This window comes from Leptodactylus fuscus, chromosome 5, assembly GCF_031893055.1.
Source record: "Leptodactylus fuscus isolate aLepFus1 chromosome 5, aLepFus1.hap2, whole genome shotgun sequence".
Lineage (NCBI taxonomy): Eukaryota > Metazoa > Chordata > Amphibia > Anura > Leptodactylidae > Leptodactylus > Leptodactylus fuscus.
The window spans coordinates 33022072-33038307 of NC_134269.1; the positions used below are offsets into that span (position 1 = coordinate 33022072).

At 44.0% G+C, this 16236-nt stretch overlaps 1 protein-coding gene across 1 annotated transcript in view; it reads left to right on the forward strand.

The window, feature by feature from the left end:
* Positions 1–13550, forward strand: part of COLGALT1 (collagen beta(1-O)galactosyltransferase 1) — a 31386-nt gene extending 17836 nt beyond the window's left edge. Inside the window, exons 6-12 of the mRNA XM_075272851.1 lie at positions 2838–2957; positions 3190–3266; positions 4301–4407; positions 9780–9912; positions 10477–10604; positions 11025–11231; positions 12154–13550. Coding sequence (XP_075128952.1) covers positions 2838–2957; positions 3190–3266; positions 4301–4407; positions 9780–9912; positions 10477–10604; positions 11025–11231; positions 12154–12421 — 1040 coding nt within the window. The 3' untranslated portion in view covers positions 12422–13550. The remainder of the gene's footprint in view (positions 1–2837; positions 2958–3189; positions 3267–4300; positions 4408–9779; positions 9913–10476; positions 10605–11024; positions 11232–12153) is intronic.
* The last annotated feature ends 2686 nt before the right edge of the window (positions 13551–16236 follow it).

A 16236-nucleotide genomic window follows, 5' to 3' on the forward strand; every position in this document is an offset into this window, starting at 1 on the left:
CAAAGGTCTGTGCAGCTCACACACCCTGCTCAAGATATGGTATTGTAGGGTTTCAGCGTGTGTGAATGACGGACAACAGCCTGTGTTTGGACAGATGTAGGCCTTGCTAGAGTGTTTTTAGGCTAGCAGCGACTCCTGTGCACTTGCAAAAGTGGGCGCACAAGCGCCGCATTTTCAACAGTAGCTTCGGTACATTTGGGTATGTTTTTAAAAAACTTTGCACCACTAGGTTAGACGTGGGCCAAACATGGAACGTGTTGGAGGCTGGCAAGCTCCAGAGCCGCTACCAGGTTCCAGCCATTATCACAGGCGTAAAAATGCCAGGCCCCAGGTGTAGCAGGGAAAAAAAAATGCCATCTCAGCCAGGATGGCATCCCTGACCTCGGAGGCACTGTGCTGTCTGTCCCCCAAGCTGATGAGCTTCAGCACCGCCTGCTGACGTCTCCCCACACCAGTGTTTTAGCGTTTGCCGCTAGTAGCTGTGGTGGAGGTTGCAGCGTCGTAGGGTTTCAGTCTACTCCTGCCATGAATTTTGGCCTGGGAGAGGAGATAGGCCACCCCAGTTTGCACCCAGGGAACAGACTCCACCACATTCACCCTGCCTGTCATTAAAGATAAGCACTGCAGCATCCCTGACCACAGGCGCTTGTCCAAGTGTCGGTGGTCAAGTGGACCTTGCAGCAAAGCGCGGAACTAAGGGCCCACCTGATGTTGAGTGACACGTGCTGGTGCAAGGCGGGGACGCCACACCGGGAGAAGTTGAGACGGCTAGGGACGGCATAGTGAGGTGCCACAGTTGCCATCAGGTCCGGGAAGGCGGGAGTTTCAACAAGCCGGAACGCCAACCTCTCCTGGGCCAGCAGTTTAGCGATGTTGGCGTTCTAGGCTTGCGTGGGTGGGTGGTTAGCGGTGTATTTCTGCCGGCGCTCCAATGTCTGAGAGATGGTGGGTTGTTGTAAAGAAGCGCCTGATGGTGCCTTTGATGGTGCAGGAGAAGGAGATAAGACAGAAACAGGGGAGGATGAGGGAGAAGTCAACAAAGTGGCGGAGGCAGATGAAGTGATGTCCTGGCTCGTCCTCTGGAGTGCATCGCCAGCACTGTGAGCAGAGGCAGTGGCATGAACGGCGGGCGACGTTTGTCCTGCCGTTGCTGCCTGCCACTGATTCCATTGCTTGGATTCCAAATGACGGTGCATTGAAGTGGTGGACAGGTTGCTCTTCTCAGGGCCCCTACTCGATTTCGAGAGGCAAATTGTGTAGACGACACTATATCTGTCCTCGGCGCATTCCTTGAAAAAACTCTACACCTTCAAGAAACGTGCCCTCGATGGGGGAGTTTTTCTGGGCTGGGTACAAAAGGGAACATCTTCGGACATTCCGGGTCTGGCCTGGCTTCGGCAAAGCAGCTGACCTCTGCCTCTGGACATGTCTCTGCCTCTAGCTACCCTTTTTGGTGCTGCACCTGCCTCAACATCCACACTACTTTCCCAGCTTGACATCTGCCTTGTCCAGGTGGGGTCGGTGTCCTCGTCGTCCACCACCTCCTCTTCCAACTCCTGTCTCGCCTCCTCCTCCTGCACAATGCGCATGTCAACTGGCTGCCCTGACAGCAACTGCGTCTCATCGTCGTCGATGAGGGTGGGTTGCTGGTCATCCGCCACCAAATCGACCGGAGATGGAATGGAGGAGACTCTAGTGTTTGAGCATCTGGACACAGATACTCGTCTGTTTGGTCCGTGGAATCGCGAAATGGAGGGGCAGGTTGCGGTACAGTCAAAGGAAGGGAGAACAGCTCTGGGGAGCAGGGACAGTTGGGGTTATTGTTCTGGGAAGATTGGGAATTTTGGGTGGAAGGAGGACAAGACTGTTGGGTAAGAGGAGGTAGAGGCTGCCTGGCTGGTGGACAATGTGCTTTAAGCGTTATCCGACAGCCATTGCAAGACCTGTTCCTGGTTCTCGGGCCTACTAATCTTTGTACCATTCAGCCTAGTTAATGTGGAACTTTTGTGCAAAGCGCAGAACTTAGGGCCCGCCTGATGTTAAGGGACACACGCTGGTACAAGGCTCAACTCACCCTAAGTGCCAAAAACACTGCTGGTGCAAGGCTCTACTCATGCCAAGGGCCTCAATCTCTGCTGGTAGCTCAGCTTAAGGTCCTGTAACTTTGTTTGGAAGGGCTCATGTTAAGGGCTAGAAAAGTGAATTTTGGAAGGTCTTACCACATATCACACACACACACACACACACACACACACACACACACACACACACACTCAAAATGACAGTTAAGGGTGAGGGCTTTTGGAATTCCCATTGCCTATTCCATTTGTGGTTGTCATGGGGAACGTGATTTAAAGGGGTGGTTGTTACTGTTTGTTGAGCTTAAATTGGGGTTTGTGTCCATCCATTTGGGGAGTAAAGAAGGTTTCCAGGTATTTTCCCACTTTGATAGAGGTTTTTTTGAATGTGTAAAGTGTGTAGTTGTTAGGCAGTGATGTTGGGGTAATAGAGGGTCTTTGGTGTGTTAGATGCCCCCAGACATGCTTCCCCTGCTGTCCCAGTGTCATTCCAGAGGTGTTGGCATCATTTCCTGGGGTGTCATAGTGGACTTGGTGACCCTCCAGACACGGATTTGGGTTTCCCCCTTAACGAGTATCTGTTCCCCATAGACTATAATGGGGTTCGAAACCCGTTCGAACACACGAACATTGAGCGGCTGTTCGAATCGAATTTCGAACCTCGAACATTTTAGTGTTCGCTCATCTCTACTTATGACCTGCTGTTCCCATAGTAAAGATGTATTCGTCACATACTTAATTCTTCTTTTTTTTCTCTAGATGTCCAGATGTTCCTTTGTAATAAAGAAGTATATGGACATTTGCCGGTTCCTCTGCGGGCACATGGCTCTCTACTGGATGAGGCTGACAACTTCTTACATACCAAGCTAGAGGTGATGGGTGAGTATGGATTCTGTGGTGCTCTACCCATTCATGGGGAAAACCTCCTAAATAAGCTGATAAATGTGTAAGAATTTTGGCTATTACATATCCATAAATTGGTAAAATGGCATAGACAGAACTGCCAGTTACCCCTGATACGATCCGCTCTTTATATGTCTTCTGGTTCTCTGTAATCCATATTGTCTCTTATACAAAACAAAATTTAATTCTGGTTGTTTTCTTTCAACAGTGAAGGGTCCTGTTGTCGAGCCCTCAAGTTTCCTGTCTGTTCCACCAAAAGTCTCAGACAAGATGACTCTGGATGAGGTAACTAGTGAGGAAATGACTGAGCTTGCCCAATCTATCCGTCTCCTTTATGTTCCCCTCTTCCCACTAAGGGAGCGTTCACACTACCGTCGGTGTCCGACATGCAGTGTCCGCTCCTAGTGTCCGCTCAAAATCTGTCACGGACACTAGGAGCGGACACTAGATGTGTCCGTGACACCTGTCATTCACTTGAATGGGCATCGGGTGCGTTCTTTTGCACTCCGTGCCCGTCCTTCCCTGTCCGCAAGAGAAGATGTCCGACTTCTCAAGCGGACAGAAAAACCCTGCATGCAAATGTAAAAAAAAAAATATATATATATATATAAATTCAGGATCCCTGTGATCATACTGACCCACAGAATAATGCTAACCTTTTTAAAGTATGGTGAATGCTATAAAAATAAAATGGTAAATTAGTGTGTTTTTCAAAATTCTCACCTGAAAATTTATATATATATATATATATATATATATATATATATATTATAAAAAAAAATATTTTTATTTTTTAAATATTGTACAAGAATTTTTAAATTGTGCAATTATGAAGTAACTTTTTATCCTGCAAAAAAATAAGTCTCCATTTGACTCTGAGAGCAGAAAGATTGGAAAAAAATTATTGCTTTTGGAAGGCAGGGAGTAAAAAACAAAAACAAATGAGAGCGCAAAATAATGGAGACCTTCGGTAAATATGAAATAGGCAGATGGCTTAGAAAATGGGCTTTCTAGTATAAAATTTAGGTAAAGAATAATGTCTGAGATGGTGGACGCCTTCATCATGGCCCACTACTAGAGCAGTCCAAAGTTTACATGGCAGAAATTGTACAAACTGAAAAATTCTGCTTCAAATTCTGCCACGGAATTCACAAATTCCACACCAGACAGGCAGAATTTTTCACGTCAGGCTTGCTCAATTGTGAGTGGAATCCACCTCAAATTCAGCTGTGTGGACGTGCCCCAAGGCCACCAATCACCATTTCGCCCAGTTATTCAGAGGATGACCACGAGTATCTCCTTTTTTTTTTTTTTTACAGATTTTCCTCATAAATTTGAAGCGTCGGAAAGACAGAAGAGACCGTATGAAGAAGACCCTTTATGAGCTGCAGATTGACTACAAGCTGTCCGATGCTGTAGATGGCCGGTAAGTCAGGAAAATCTTCCTGTGTCCCTATTACTTGAGTATTCGATGTTCATTAGAGATGAGCGAACACTGTTCGGATCAGCCGTTCCAAACAGCACACTCCCATAGAAATGAATGAAAGCAACTGGCACGACGACCGGCCGCTGGCAAAGTGTACGTGCCAGGTGCTTCCATTCATTTCTATGGGAGCGTGCTGTTCGGAACGGCTGATCCGAACAGTGTTCGCTCATCTCTAATGTTCATTCCTACATTTTGGATGGAATTTGTCTTGACAGCGTGGCAGGTGTGGGGTCGGAGGCCTTTCTGGGCCTCAGAAGACCCTTTTACTCCTTTCTCCGAGATGCCATTGTATTTTGGATGTGCTCTCTCTCTTTTCTGTTGGGTCTTGTCTACCTAGAAATCTTAAAATCTCCTTGAGTAGGTGTAATATATGAATGGAACAGAAGGACTTGGCGGTACCTGGATAGAGATTTGCTGTCCTCTCGGCCTTGGACCTGCTCTTTTCCACTGGCTGAAAGGTCTTTGAAGTCATGTGTTATATGAGTCCTCTGTGACCCTCTCTTGGCAAGGGGGACGTCTGCCTGAAGCATCTGTTTTCCTCTGTATTGACCTTGTTAAGTAGTATTTGATGCATTGCTGGCAAATTGTTCCTTGTTGTAAACTTAAGCTGTAGCTGTAACACAGTCTGAGGCTTCCACTCACACCTACGTACTGTATGTATGCCATAGTGGACTTGTGGGCACTGGAGATATGTCATGGCGGCATCCAGGGGCAAGGATTTCTCTCATGAGACTAGGGATAAGGAATACGCCATGTTTCAAATTATTATGCAAATTATATTTTCCTCAGATTTTCCGCAATGGCCAATGCAAATGACAGTCGGTATAATGTTCATCTATGTCTATATAGTGATTCAGCGGCCATATAGTCATGGCACAGAGAAGGCTATACTTTGCCAATTTAATGGTGCCTAAAGCCTTTATTGAAATAGAGTAAAGGGGTTATACAGTTTATAACATGGATGGCCTATCCTAAATACAGGTTATTAGAGATGAGCAAACAGTGAAATATTCGAGATTCGATATTCGTTTCGAGTAGAGCCTCAATATTTGACTACTCGATCGAATATTGAATCCCATTATAGTCTATGGGAAAAAATGCTAGGTATTCGACTAAAGGAGAGTCACCAAGTCCACAAATAGCAGGAGCAGAGTGTTTAGGAGGAGCGGTGTGCAGTTAAAGTGCACGGACCCCATTATAGTCTATGAGGTCTTTGCGTTTTAACTGCACAGCGCTTGCAGTTGTGCTGATAAAAAGTAATCTCCCTCGCAACCGCAAGCTGCCAGCTCTCCCAACTAGCAAAGACGAGCCTGCGGCAAATCAACGCTGGTTCTGCAGCAGGCTCGTCCTTGCTAGTCAGGAGAGCAGGCAGCTTGCTGTTACAAGGGAGCTTACTTTTTCTCATAGGAATGCATTGACCAGCGTTGATTGGCCAGTGTACAGCATTCGGCCAATCAACGCTGGTTCTGCCGGAGGCTCGTCTGTGAGGAGGCGGAGTCTAAGATTGGACCACAATGGAGACTGCTGTCTCAGTGGTCTCCAGGGGTATCTAGTGTTTGACCTTGGCAGATCTAATATTGATGACCTGCACCCAACAAATGGCCATCAGTGTAAGAAACCCGAATAACTCCTTTGCATTGAAGAGCAACTTTCTTCTTGTACATGAGAAAAGAGGGGTAGGTCAGCTGAAAATATGTGAGGGTCCAACAACCTGGACTCCATGGATCGGCTGTTTTAAGTGTCAGCGGCGCTCCCTGTACACCGGTTTGGCTTCACAGCCCATGGAACGTCAGGTTTACAGCTCAGTCTCATTCAAGTGAATAAACTGAGCTGTGATATCAAGCCCAGCCACTATACAAGGTATGGCGCTGCTCTTGGTAAGCAGTGTAGAGACCGCAGTGCTCACCTGAATGCTACTGTCTCTTCAAACAGCTGATCAGCTGGGGGGCCCGGGTATTGGACAGATTTTTGATGACCTATACTATCACTTAGCCTGGGAAACCCCTTTTACAGGCATGGTTTCTTCCCTAGTCTTTCCCTATGGAGACACATCGTAGAGGTTGTATATCCCAAATGCTAAGAAACCTTTTAACTAAAACCTGCTGCAGAAATTATGCAATTGTGTAATAATAATAATTCTCAGGAAGTGAAACTGGAAATTTGGCGCTGTCTATTACTGAAAGATTATGTTGGAATAAACAGAGTTTCTAATTCTGCAGGGCCGGTACCTGGCAGGTCGCCCATGGCAGCGTCTCATCTCAAAATCTGGGATTTTTTTTGTCTGTCTTGAACTGCAGTGTGACAACGGTCTATAGTTTATTACCGCTATATTGTGACGAGCGAGACCCAATGCAATAAATTAATCTAATCTGGCAGTGAATATTGAGGGTTTGGGGTTAATGTTTTACTTGGGGCTTTCTTCTTTTATGGAACATTTAAACGGAATGCGTGACTTTATTTATTTATTTTTATTTATTTTTTTAATTTTATAAATCTTTTTATTGTATTTTCTGTACATCAGGGGTGTGCAAACTTTTTGCAAAGAGGGCCAGATTTGGTAATGTGAAAATATGCGGGGGCCGATCATTCAGACCGATATTCTTTTAACCATCAACATCTATTTTATGAAATTTTTATTGCTAATGGCATACTTTATTTCTTCACACAAATATTTCATGTATGAAGACCAATATCAAGTCATTGAGATATAATAAATTGTCTGCACTAATGTCGGACGAGTGCAGGCAATTTATTGGGGGTAGGGGAAATAGTGTATGGGCACAGTGGCCCCCTCACTGCCCCCCCAATAGCAGTATTGGGTCATTATTTTACCTATCTGTTCCCCGTCCCGCTCGGTCTTCCTGCTTAGGGCACACTGATATAATGTCCTGGTACTTGGCTTGTAGACCACAGGATCAATGTGGCCTTTAGCGTATAAGTCAGGGAGTGGTAGAACCGGGTTGGCGGCGCAACTTCTCCTCGGTTCTACCAATCCGATTTTAACAATTGGGTCTGCAGAATCTGTGAGAACCTGGCTGCAGTCACTTACTGCTCTTTCTTTCAGCCTCTTCTTCCCTCTTCAGTTTTCAATGGGCCCTGTACGCTGCACATGAGGTCACGACAAAGTAATGTGCGGCACATGGAGGCCCTCTGGACGCTGAAGAGGGAAGAGGAGACTGCGAGCAGGAGCAGCGATAGAAAAGGTAATAGGGGCTGTTACCGGACCTCTACTGCCAATCGAAAATACAGTCAGGGTCCAGTAGCACCCCCCCAAAAGGCATGGGGCCGACCCTAGTGGGCCAGTCCAAGCCTGCTGTAGTCAACCAACCTAGCTAGCAGAGATTAAAATGGTTTTTGGCATTTACCTTCCTTGAAAGTCTGCAGCAGCAAGAACCATTGCTTTTACCATAGGAGTGAAGGGGTTCCCCATAAGGGGAATTTTATTCCAGGAGTTCCCCATGGCAAAACGGTTCGGAATTCCTTCTGTAGACAACCAACTTGTAGGAACCAGGCTGCACAGCTATTGGGTGGATTAAATTCCTCATGAAGTCGGGAAGGGATAAAGTGAGGCCCTGCTTTGTGTCTATTGTTATAGATCATGTCTGGTGCCCTCTTCTTTGCTTCCACCACCATTGAGATGTTCTTCAGACGGTGGTTAAGGTGTCTTAAGTTCTTATGGAAATGCGGAAGACCTCAATAAAATACGCTCTCCTTCCACCACATTATTTGTTGATGAGGTCACAAACCATTCATGACTTCCCGGAGCAGAAACTGGCCGCAGATGAGCTCTCGGCTTCTACAGCTGTCAAGCCTTATGAAGGCCAATTCTTTCCGCAGCTGTCCAGAACTCCTGGGAACCATAACCCCGTCCTCCCCCCACATAGTCCATCCAATAGAAAGCGGTCAGATTCTCCACGTTTACACCAGTAACACAGCTACATAGAAAGTATAATGTAAGGGCCTTTGACTTGGATGTTCTTCTCCAAATTGGTGGTAGTATGTGGACACTCAGTATATACTGACCAAATGTGAATTATTGTAGTACCTAGACAATGGGAAGAGAGAACGCGCAGATCCGCAAGAGCTGCGAATATGTTAACTGCTGTGGGAGAAGGTTCAGTGTTGCTTGCACACAGCGGACACGCAATTTCCAAAGCCGTCATGGTTTTGGAAATCACAGTATGTCTTTTCCAACAGTGATAATTGTCTAAAGATTTACATGTAATTTGACAGGGTATAAGGGGTCAGGTACCATCTATACAGGATGTTCTAGTTCAGTTCATGGTGGTGTTGTGTGTGTCGTGGTTTTGGAAATCGCAGCATATCAATTATATCTATGGAAACGCCGGCGGTTTCCCTATAGATATAATGGAAGCAGAAAGTCCGCAGAGGAAACTTCTATGAACTTTCTGTGCAAAGCTCTGCAGGAAGAACCAAGATGTGTTGCCTCAGCGCCTTTTTGCTGTGGGATGCCTCGTGGGGCCTTAACCTTAAGGAAAATGGCCTAGGTGAGTGAATTACCTGGGTTGTATTAATTCAGATACAAGGGGCTGCGGCTTTTACCAGAAAAGCTACAATCAAGTGCACAGATTTAATCTTAAAAGCCCCGGCTGTTCTCTATGGGGCAAAACATTACAAGCAGTGAGCCATTTGTCTGGTAAGGATATATCATCTCATGTAGGGGGGGGGCCGGAGGCCCAGGAATGTTCACCAATGAAGATAGGTGGCTATGGTACTGTATAGGTTTGATATCCATATGTAACGTGTAGTAAACACACCTGGGGGTATATATTGTATATCCTGGAATATATTAGTACTGACACATTCCACGCACTGTATATATATATTTCTTTTATTGCTTATATTTCTCTTTGCCTTGAGCTTTGTAAACTATATCCTGACTTCACATGCATAAATCCCTGAGGGGAAACAGGAGGTTCTGGATGAACCAAGTACGAAGAAAACTTGTTTTACCGGATCGTATTTGAACCTCTGGCCCTAGTCCGGCCTTGGGGTGTAAATCTGTTTTTTGATGTTTTTTGTTTTTTTTTCCCCAATAATAATAATATTTATCCTCATCATTATTATTATTATTATTGTTATTATTATTTATTATTATTATTTTGCTATTTATCGGTAATTCTTGGGGGTATTAGTATTATAGCATTAAATTATATTTAATTTTATATCATTTTTATATTTATATATATATTATATATATATAATTTTTTTTTTTTTTTTATTATTATTTTTTTCTTTTAATATATAGAAATTGTGATTGTGAATATTTTTTTATTTTTTTTTCTGTCCAGGGCACTGAATGAAACTCAAGTGAATGCTCTAGGTATAAAGATGCTACCAGGGTATAAAGATCCTTATCATGGGCGCCCACTGACTCGAGGAGAGATGGGCTGCTTCCTCAGCCACTACAACATCTGGAAGGAAGTGAGTGTTTTTTGTCTCTTCGAGGAGAGAATACAGTGATGATTTTAGAATTTACACGATTATTTTAGAATTTTTAGTCTGTATATTCCAGATTATCAAAATAAATTCTGTATACATGCTTTCAAAATTATAGTCCATCTTGATTAGAGATGAGCGAACAGTAAAATGTTCGATATTCGTTTCGAGTAGCCCCTCAATATTCGACTACTCGAATCGAATATCGAATCCTATTATAGTCTATGGGGGGCTCGTTTCAGGGGTAGGCAACGTTCGATCAAATTATATTTACCAAGTCCACGAGTGAGGGTCGGGCTGGATCCTCCGAGAAGTCTTCTCCTTGTAGCGTCCCCGCGGCGTCTTCCAGCTCTGAATTCACTCTGCCAAGCATCGGGCCTCGGCAGAGTGAATGAAGAGCTGGAAGACGCAGCGGGGAAGCTGCACGGAGAAGACTTCTAAAGGTAGGAGAAGAACCAGCATTGATTGGCCGAATGCTATACAGTCGAGAAATTTTGGGCAAAGAAATTCATTTTAATTCTTGGGTAACGTTTCCCATTGTTTCTGCAGATCTCCGAGCGCTCGCTGTCTTTTTCGGCTGTTTTTGAAGATGATCTGAGATTTGAGATCTTCTTTAAGAGGCGACTAGAGAACCTGCTGCAGGATTTGGAGAGATCGAAACTAGACTGGGATCTCATGTAAGTTTGATGGTGGAGCAGAGGTTATGACTGTCCGCTTCCAAAATAAGAACACGTTGGCCTCTGGTGCCCAGTTGGCCTGCAATTGTTAGTTCGTCTTGTACGGCTCTTTAAGAGGATCCAAGTCTCCGAATACTGTAAGTGTTATACATTCTGATAGCAGGGAAAGGGTTAATTCATTGTGGTTTAATAAAATTTGCAGAAGCTGAATGCCATTGATATCCCCACTTCCTACAATATACAATCTTTCTTGTCTTTTATGGCGAATTTCCAAATATGATCTGTTAAAAGTCCCTTGTTTTACCTGACAAAGGTTAGAGGTGAAACCAATTTTTCGATAGAGGGGAAGTGTCTCTTGAGTGATGTTCTATGTGTGGACGATTGTGTGGATGTATAAAGTTACAATTCTTTGTCTTGTAGTTATCTGGGTAGAAAACGGATGCAGGTGGATGAGCCTGAAGAGCCTGTACCTGGGGTCCGTAACCTGGTTGTCTCTGACTATTCCTACTGGACCCTGGCCTACCTCATCTCCTTGCAGGGGGCCAGGAAACTACTCGATGCAGAACCTCTAGCAAAGATGCTTCCGGTAGATGAATTCCTGCCAGTCATGTATGACAAGCACCCCATGTAAGTGCCGTTTCCACCACTGTATATACTGTATCCACAATAGCTAACTGCCATGGAAAATCTATAAAACTCTTCATAAGTATCGCATTCACATAATGCTAATCTGTCTTCCATGATGTAATTAGGAAGACAGTGCCTCAGTATGTGGGTGCATGGCTGAGGTTCTGTCTTCCTAATTACATCATGGAAGACAGATTTGCATATTCTTCCCATGATCCTTTGCACAGTGGAGAGCTAATGGCTTAATAAAACTCCACACACCTATATGGTGGTCTCTCCCTATGGAGTGATGATATCCCCCCCATTCACATAATGCTATGATACAATTGTATTGAGACTTTTTGTCCAGAATTGTTGACGTGTCCTAGTCACCGAATCACTCTGGTTAAGGCCTTGTTCACATCTGTGTTGAAGGATCCATCACAAATTCCATCATATGTGATGGGAAGAATAATGCAGCACTATTCTTCCTGTCAAAACTACGGACGCCATGATGGATTCTGTTGACATCTAGTTGTTATGTCCATAGTTTTGACCGGAAGAATAGCCATTGGGCACTGTTGGTCTTAGGTTGCGTGCACACGACCATGTACTTTGTCAGTATGCTAGCTGTGTTTTTAACAGATAACACAGTAACCTATTATATTCTTATGGACCCATATTATCATGGTTCTGTGTGTGGGACCATGACCCCATAGACGAGACTCGGGATAGATCCTATTTCTTCCTTTTTTTTTTTTTTTTTTTTTTTTCCCCCCGCATGTAGCCGAAGTCATGTAATGGATCCAATATTGCATCATGGTTTCCATATATAACAGAAACCATGGCACAGATGGGAACAAAGCCGTAGATGTTTAGAGATCTCATTATATTCCTAAGATCTAAGTAACTTGGAAGTTTGATTCTGGTTTTCTTCTTTCAGCACTGACTACTCCTCTCAGTTCTCCACCCGGAACCTACATGCCTTCTCCGTGGAGCCTTTGTTAATTTACCCCACACATTACACCGGGGATGAGGGCTACGTGAGCGATACTGAGACCTCTGTATTGTGGGACAATGTAACGCAACCAACTGATTGGGACCGGGCTAAATCCCGAAAGACCCAACAGCAGGAGAAGCTACGCAGTGAAGCCAGGAACACCCCTTCCCTACGATCGCCTTTTGACAATGCAGCCCGGGATGAGCTATGACCTTCATGATGTCCACGACATAAGAGGAACCGCCCATTCGACGCCTGAGCTCTTTGTGTAGGGATTACATTTCTGTACTGATGATGGGGCATGACTGGGCAAGTGGACCTTTTCGGGCAACCAAAGCATGGTCTGTTCAAACACTTGAACCCTTCTTTTCCTGGTGCGGTCAGGTGCAACCTCACAACTGGGAACAATGCTATCTCTGAGGGAACCGGTGCTTTTTAACAAAAATGGGATCTCCTCTGCTCTAGGTTAATAATATTATTATTTATATATTTTCATGTGCAAATGAAATTGCCTCCTCTAACCTTGTACAAGTCAAGAAGGCAACAGCTGAGCTGTGTTAGGAGATGTTGTACTCAAGAGATCTTTAGGTATGGCCAAAGAATGGATGGTGAAACTTGAGGGTTGGTAGACCTTGTCATATGTCGTAATACGCTTGCCAGACGCTTGTAGGTAAACCTTGGGTATCTTCACCCAGCTGCTTGGGTTACACCACAATGTTTCTGAGATAAGTGATAGTTAAAGCCATCGCCTAGAAAATATGATCTGAGAGGTTTATTTGAGTGTACCCCATGTCTATAAAAGATGGGACTCCTTGTGCCTTAGTAATATTACTGGTTCTAGTGGCTTGCTTGGCTGTATCTTCCATGGTGGGTAATGGTGGGCCTTCATGATCATGTAGTGGGATACTATCATGGTATGTAGGGCTGTACCCATTTGTAAACAGTTATATGCTCTCGACCTACCGTAAAATGCATTGTTTGGGTGTATCCAAATCTACAGGTGTTGGATACAAGTTCAGATTCAAGTAGAAGATGCTTCATTGGCAGAAAGATGGAGATGATTGGACCATGCCACTGTGCTTGAGTTCTTGTCCATGAAGTTCTTTGCCTTTGTTTCTTATGGATTACCCCAAAATGCCAATATCTATAAATTAAAGTGAACAGGGGATGATATTTATAATAAAACCTAAACCATTCCAATGCCCTTTAACAAGAATGGAAAATGTCCTACATGTCTACTGGTTGTGGTATCTTCTACTACTATACTGTATATTGGGTTCAGGGAGTACGGTTTCTATTGAAGTGATGCAACCAGTGGTCCATGGGAGGAAAAAGTATGCGAATGAGTTCTCTTGTAGAGGAAGTAAACCAAACCCAGACAATCTAAAGAATCCTGCAAAAGTATTTTTGGAGTTGCTTTTTAAATGTTACCATCCACAAGCGCCATCTCTTCAGTGAGACTTGGTACCTTCTTCCCCCATCCCAAACTACATGTAAGTTACTTCATTTAGTCCCTACGACACTACTGTGTACTGAAGGCCAAGAAGTAAGAAATGGCGGTCTTGTCGCTTGGAGGAGTCTCTGGTTTGGCTGGTATGTGGAAAATCGTTTTTCATAGGACTATAGTAATACAGTAAATCTTGGTATGAAGCAAGATCAGAACCATGTGTATAGGATAAATGTAACCCGTGTGCGGTAGGGTTACCATTTATAACAGAAAACAACACAATGTGAGCAGAGCCTTAGACTAGAATCAGATGACTGAGCTGTGTAACTCTGTGTGTTCGCCGGAACTACCGGGCTGAACAACACGCTGGGTGAGGGTCGCTGAACATTATAGTTATCTACAATGCCTGGAGTCCCTGCCTCCCAGTCACATACTATTCCATAGTGATTATAATACGGGCAAGTATGTGGCTGGGAGGTAGGGACTCTTGGGCCCCATGGATAACTATACTACTAGGAGACCCTCTCCCCGCATGATGTTCAAGCTGGTAACCCACTGCCCAGTTTTATGGATGAGACTTAGTCATGTGACTCTAGACTTAGATATTTAATGGGGTATTCTCAACTGGCTTGTTCACCAACCTGCAAGCTTTCTGCTCTCTTCACTTCCTGGTTTTCTCAGTGAGTTTGTGGGCGGGGTTTCACTTGTTGTCTCCCAGACAAAGGCAGCTCTGCTATCTCTCTTCATCGCAGTACATGTTTGCAGTCAGTAATGAGGGATGGTTGTAAATAAATTAGCACAGCATCATTGGAAGATGCACAATATGAAGCTGATGTAGCAGAGCTGGGTTTGATAGGTGATGAGAATCCCAAATTTACATGCTACAGGAACAGGGGTCAGCTTGCAATAAACTCAGTTTTAGGTCTGTGTTTATATCCCTGTCTCAGCCCTTATCAGCAAAAATTCGATTAGCCGACTGATAACTGGGAGATAAAGGGCTCAGAAATACAAGCTGCTCCTGAGTCCTGAGCACTCAGCTCCCCCTCCCCGCCTGAGAGCAGGGATCTATGTCACTTGTCCTGTGCGGAGAGATAAAACCATCCCCAGGTCCGTGGTTATGGACACGCAGTGTAAACAATGAAGTGAATAATCTCAGATAGCGGCCAAACAGCCGTTTTGCTGAAGCAATGTATTTAGGAAAAGTCTTAAATCCACATCCCCTTCAAAGCGAACTCCTCATTAACTTCTTCCATAACTTGGAACCTAGATGCCTTCTCCGTGGTGCCTTTGCTAACGTACCCCATACATTACGATTATCTGTCCTGTAGGCTAAGAGCATGGTTGGATGATTTTGCTGTGGTCATGGCTGATATCTATGTAAAATGTGGGAGTTATGAAATGGGCCTCTAATTTTTTTTTCCCTATTTACAAGAATTTCATTTTGGATCCTTTACTGAAATCTCATCCAAAATACCCAATTTAAGGGTCATTCACCCCCTTACTGCTTCCTCTTATATTCTGTGACCTAGAGAACTAATAAGGGAAGGAGGTTGGTCTTCCTCTTCACAATATCCTACACGTGAAAACCAATGACTCCGCATTTTGTTATGTGTACATTACGTGTTTAACCCATTGTGATGCAAACACCATAGATAGAAGTGACATGATGGCTGACACATTCTTTCCACCTAGTAGAAGTAGTAAGCATCATGTGCGATCTTCAGGTGGATTGAAGTGAATGGGAGGTGGAAAATTCTATTTGGCAGGTCTGGAATTTAATATGGACTTTGATCAAGCGGAAAGATTCACAGCTTTAAAAAATTCCACGTTATGAACATACCCTTAGGTTGCTATTTTTATTAAATGTATAAAGTGTGGTTCATCTGAGGAAGCGGCTAACCTCTTCTATTTGGGTCTCCTTATAAACCAAGCACAAAGGTTGGTCATTTCAGCAATTTCATTCCTTACACTGGGAGATTTTGTACAATTGTTTTGCTTCTGCTTTAGAAGTATTGGCTTCTGGAGAAAAGATGACGCCACCCCAGGTTTCTTTACTAATAAAATGCACCTTGCTGGACCAGGGAGTAGTTTTTGGGAATCTCTTCCTCAGTATAGCCCGATGAGCAAAAAAAAATTTGAGTATCATTTTGCGTCCCCTGCCTTGTATGTCTGTCAAACATCAGATATAGGGATTTGTGATCTCTATAGAAGGCTCCTGAGATTGGGTCCAGTATGTAATGTAATAACCTAAAGAGATTGTACAAGATTTAATTTTTTTGTAATTTATGGCCTGTTTTTTGTCAGTCAGCCCTTGCATGGATCAGGTGATCAGGAGTTTGTCCAGTCTGTCAGCTATATAGTGCACAGAGCCTGAAACTGGATTCCGTTGCCCTGCCTATTTCTGCAGCTCTGCTTCCATGTAAGTCAAGGATAGGAAAAAATGTCTTTGTACAGTGTTAGCCAGTGGATATGAAATGAAAGAAATTTTTTTGAGAGAAGTCCTCAGTAGTTACCTTTTTTAATGGCTAACTTAAAAAAAATTGATGACGTATCGAGCTTTCGGGACTCTATAGAGGTCT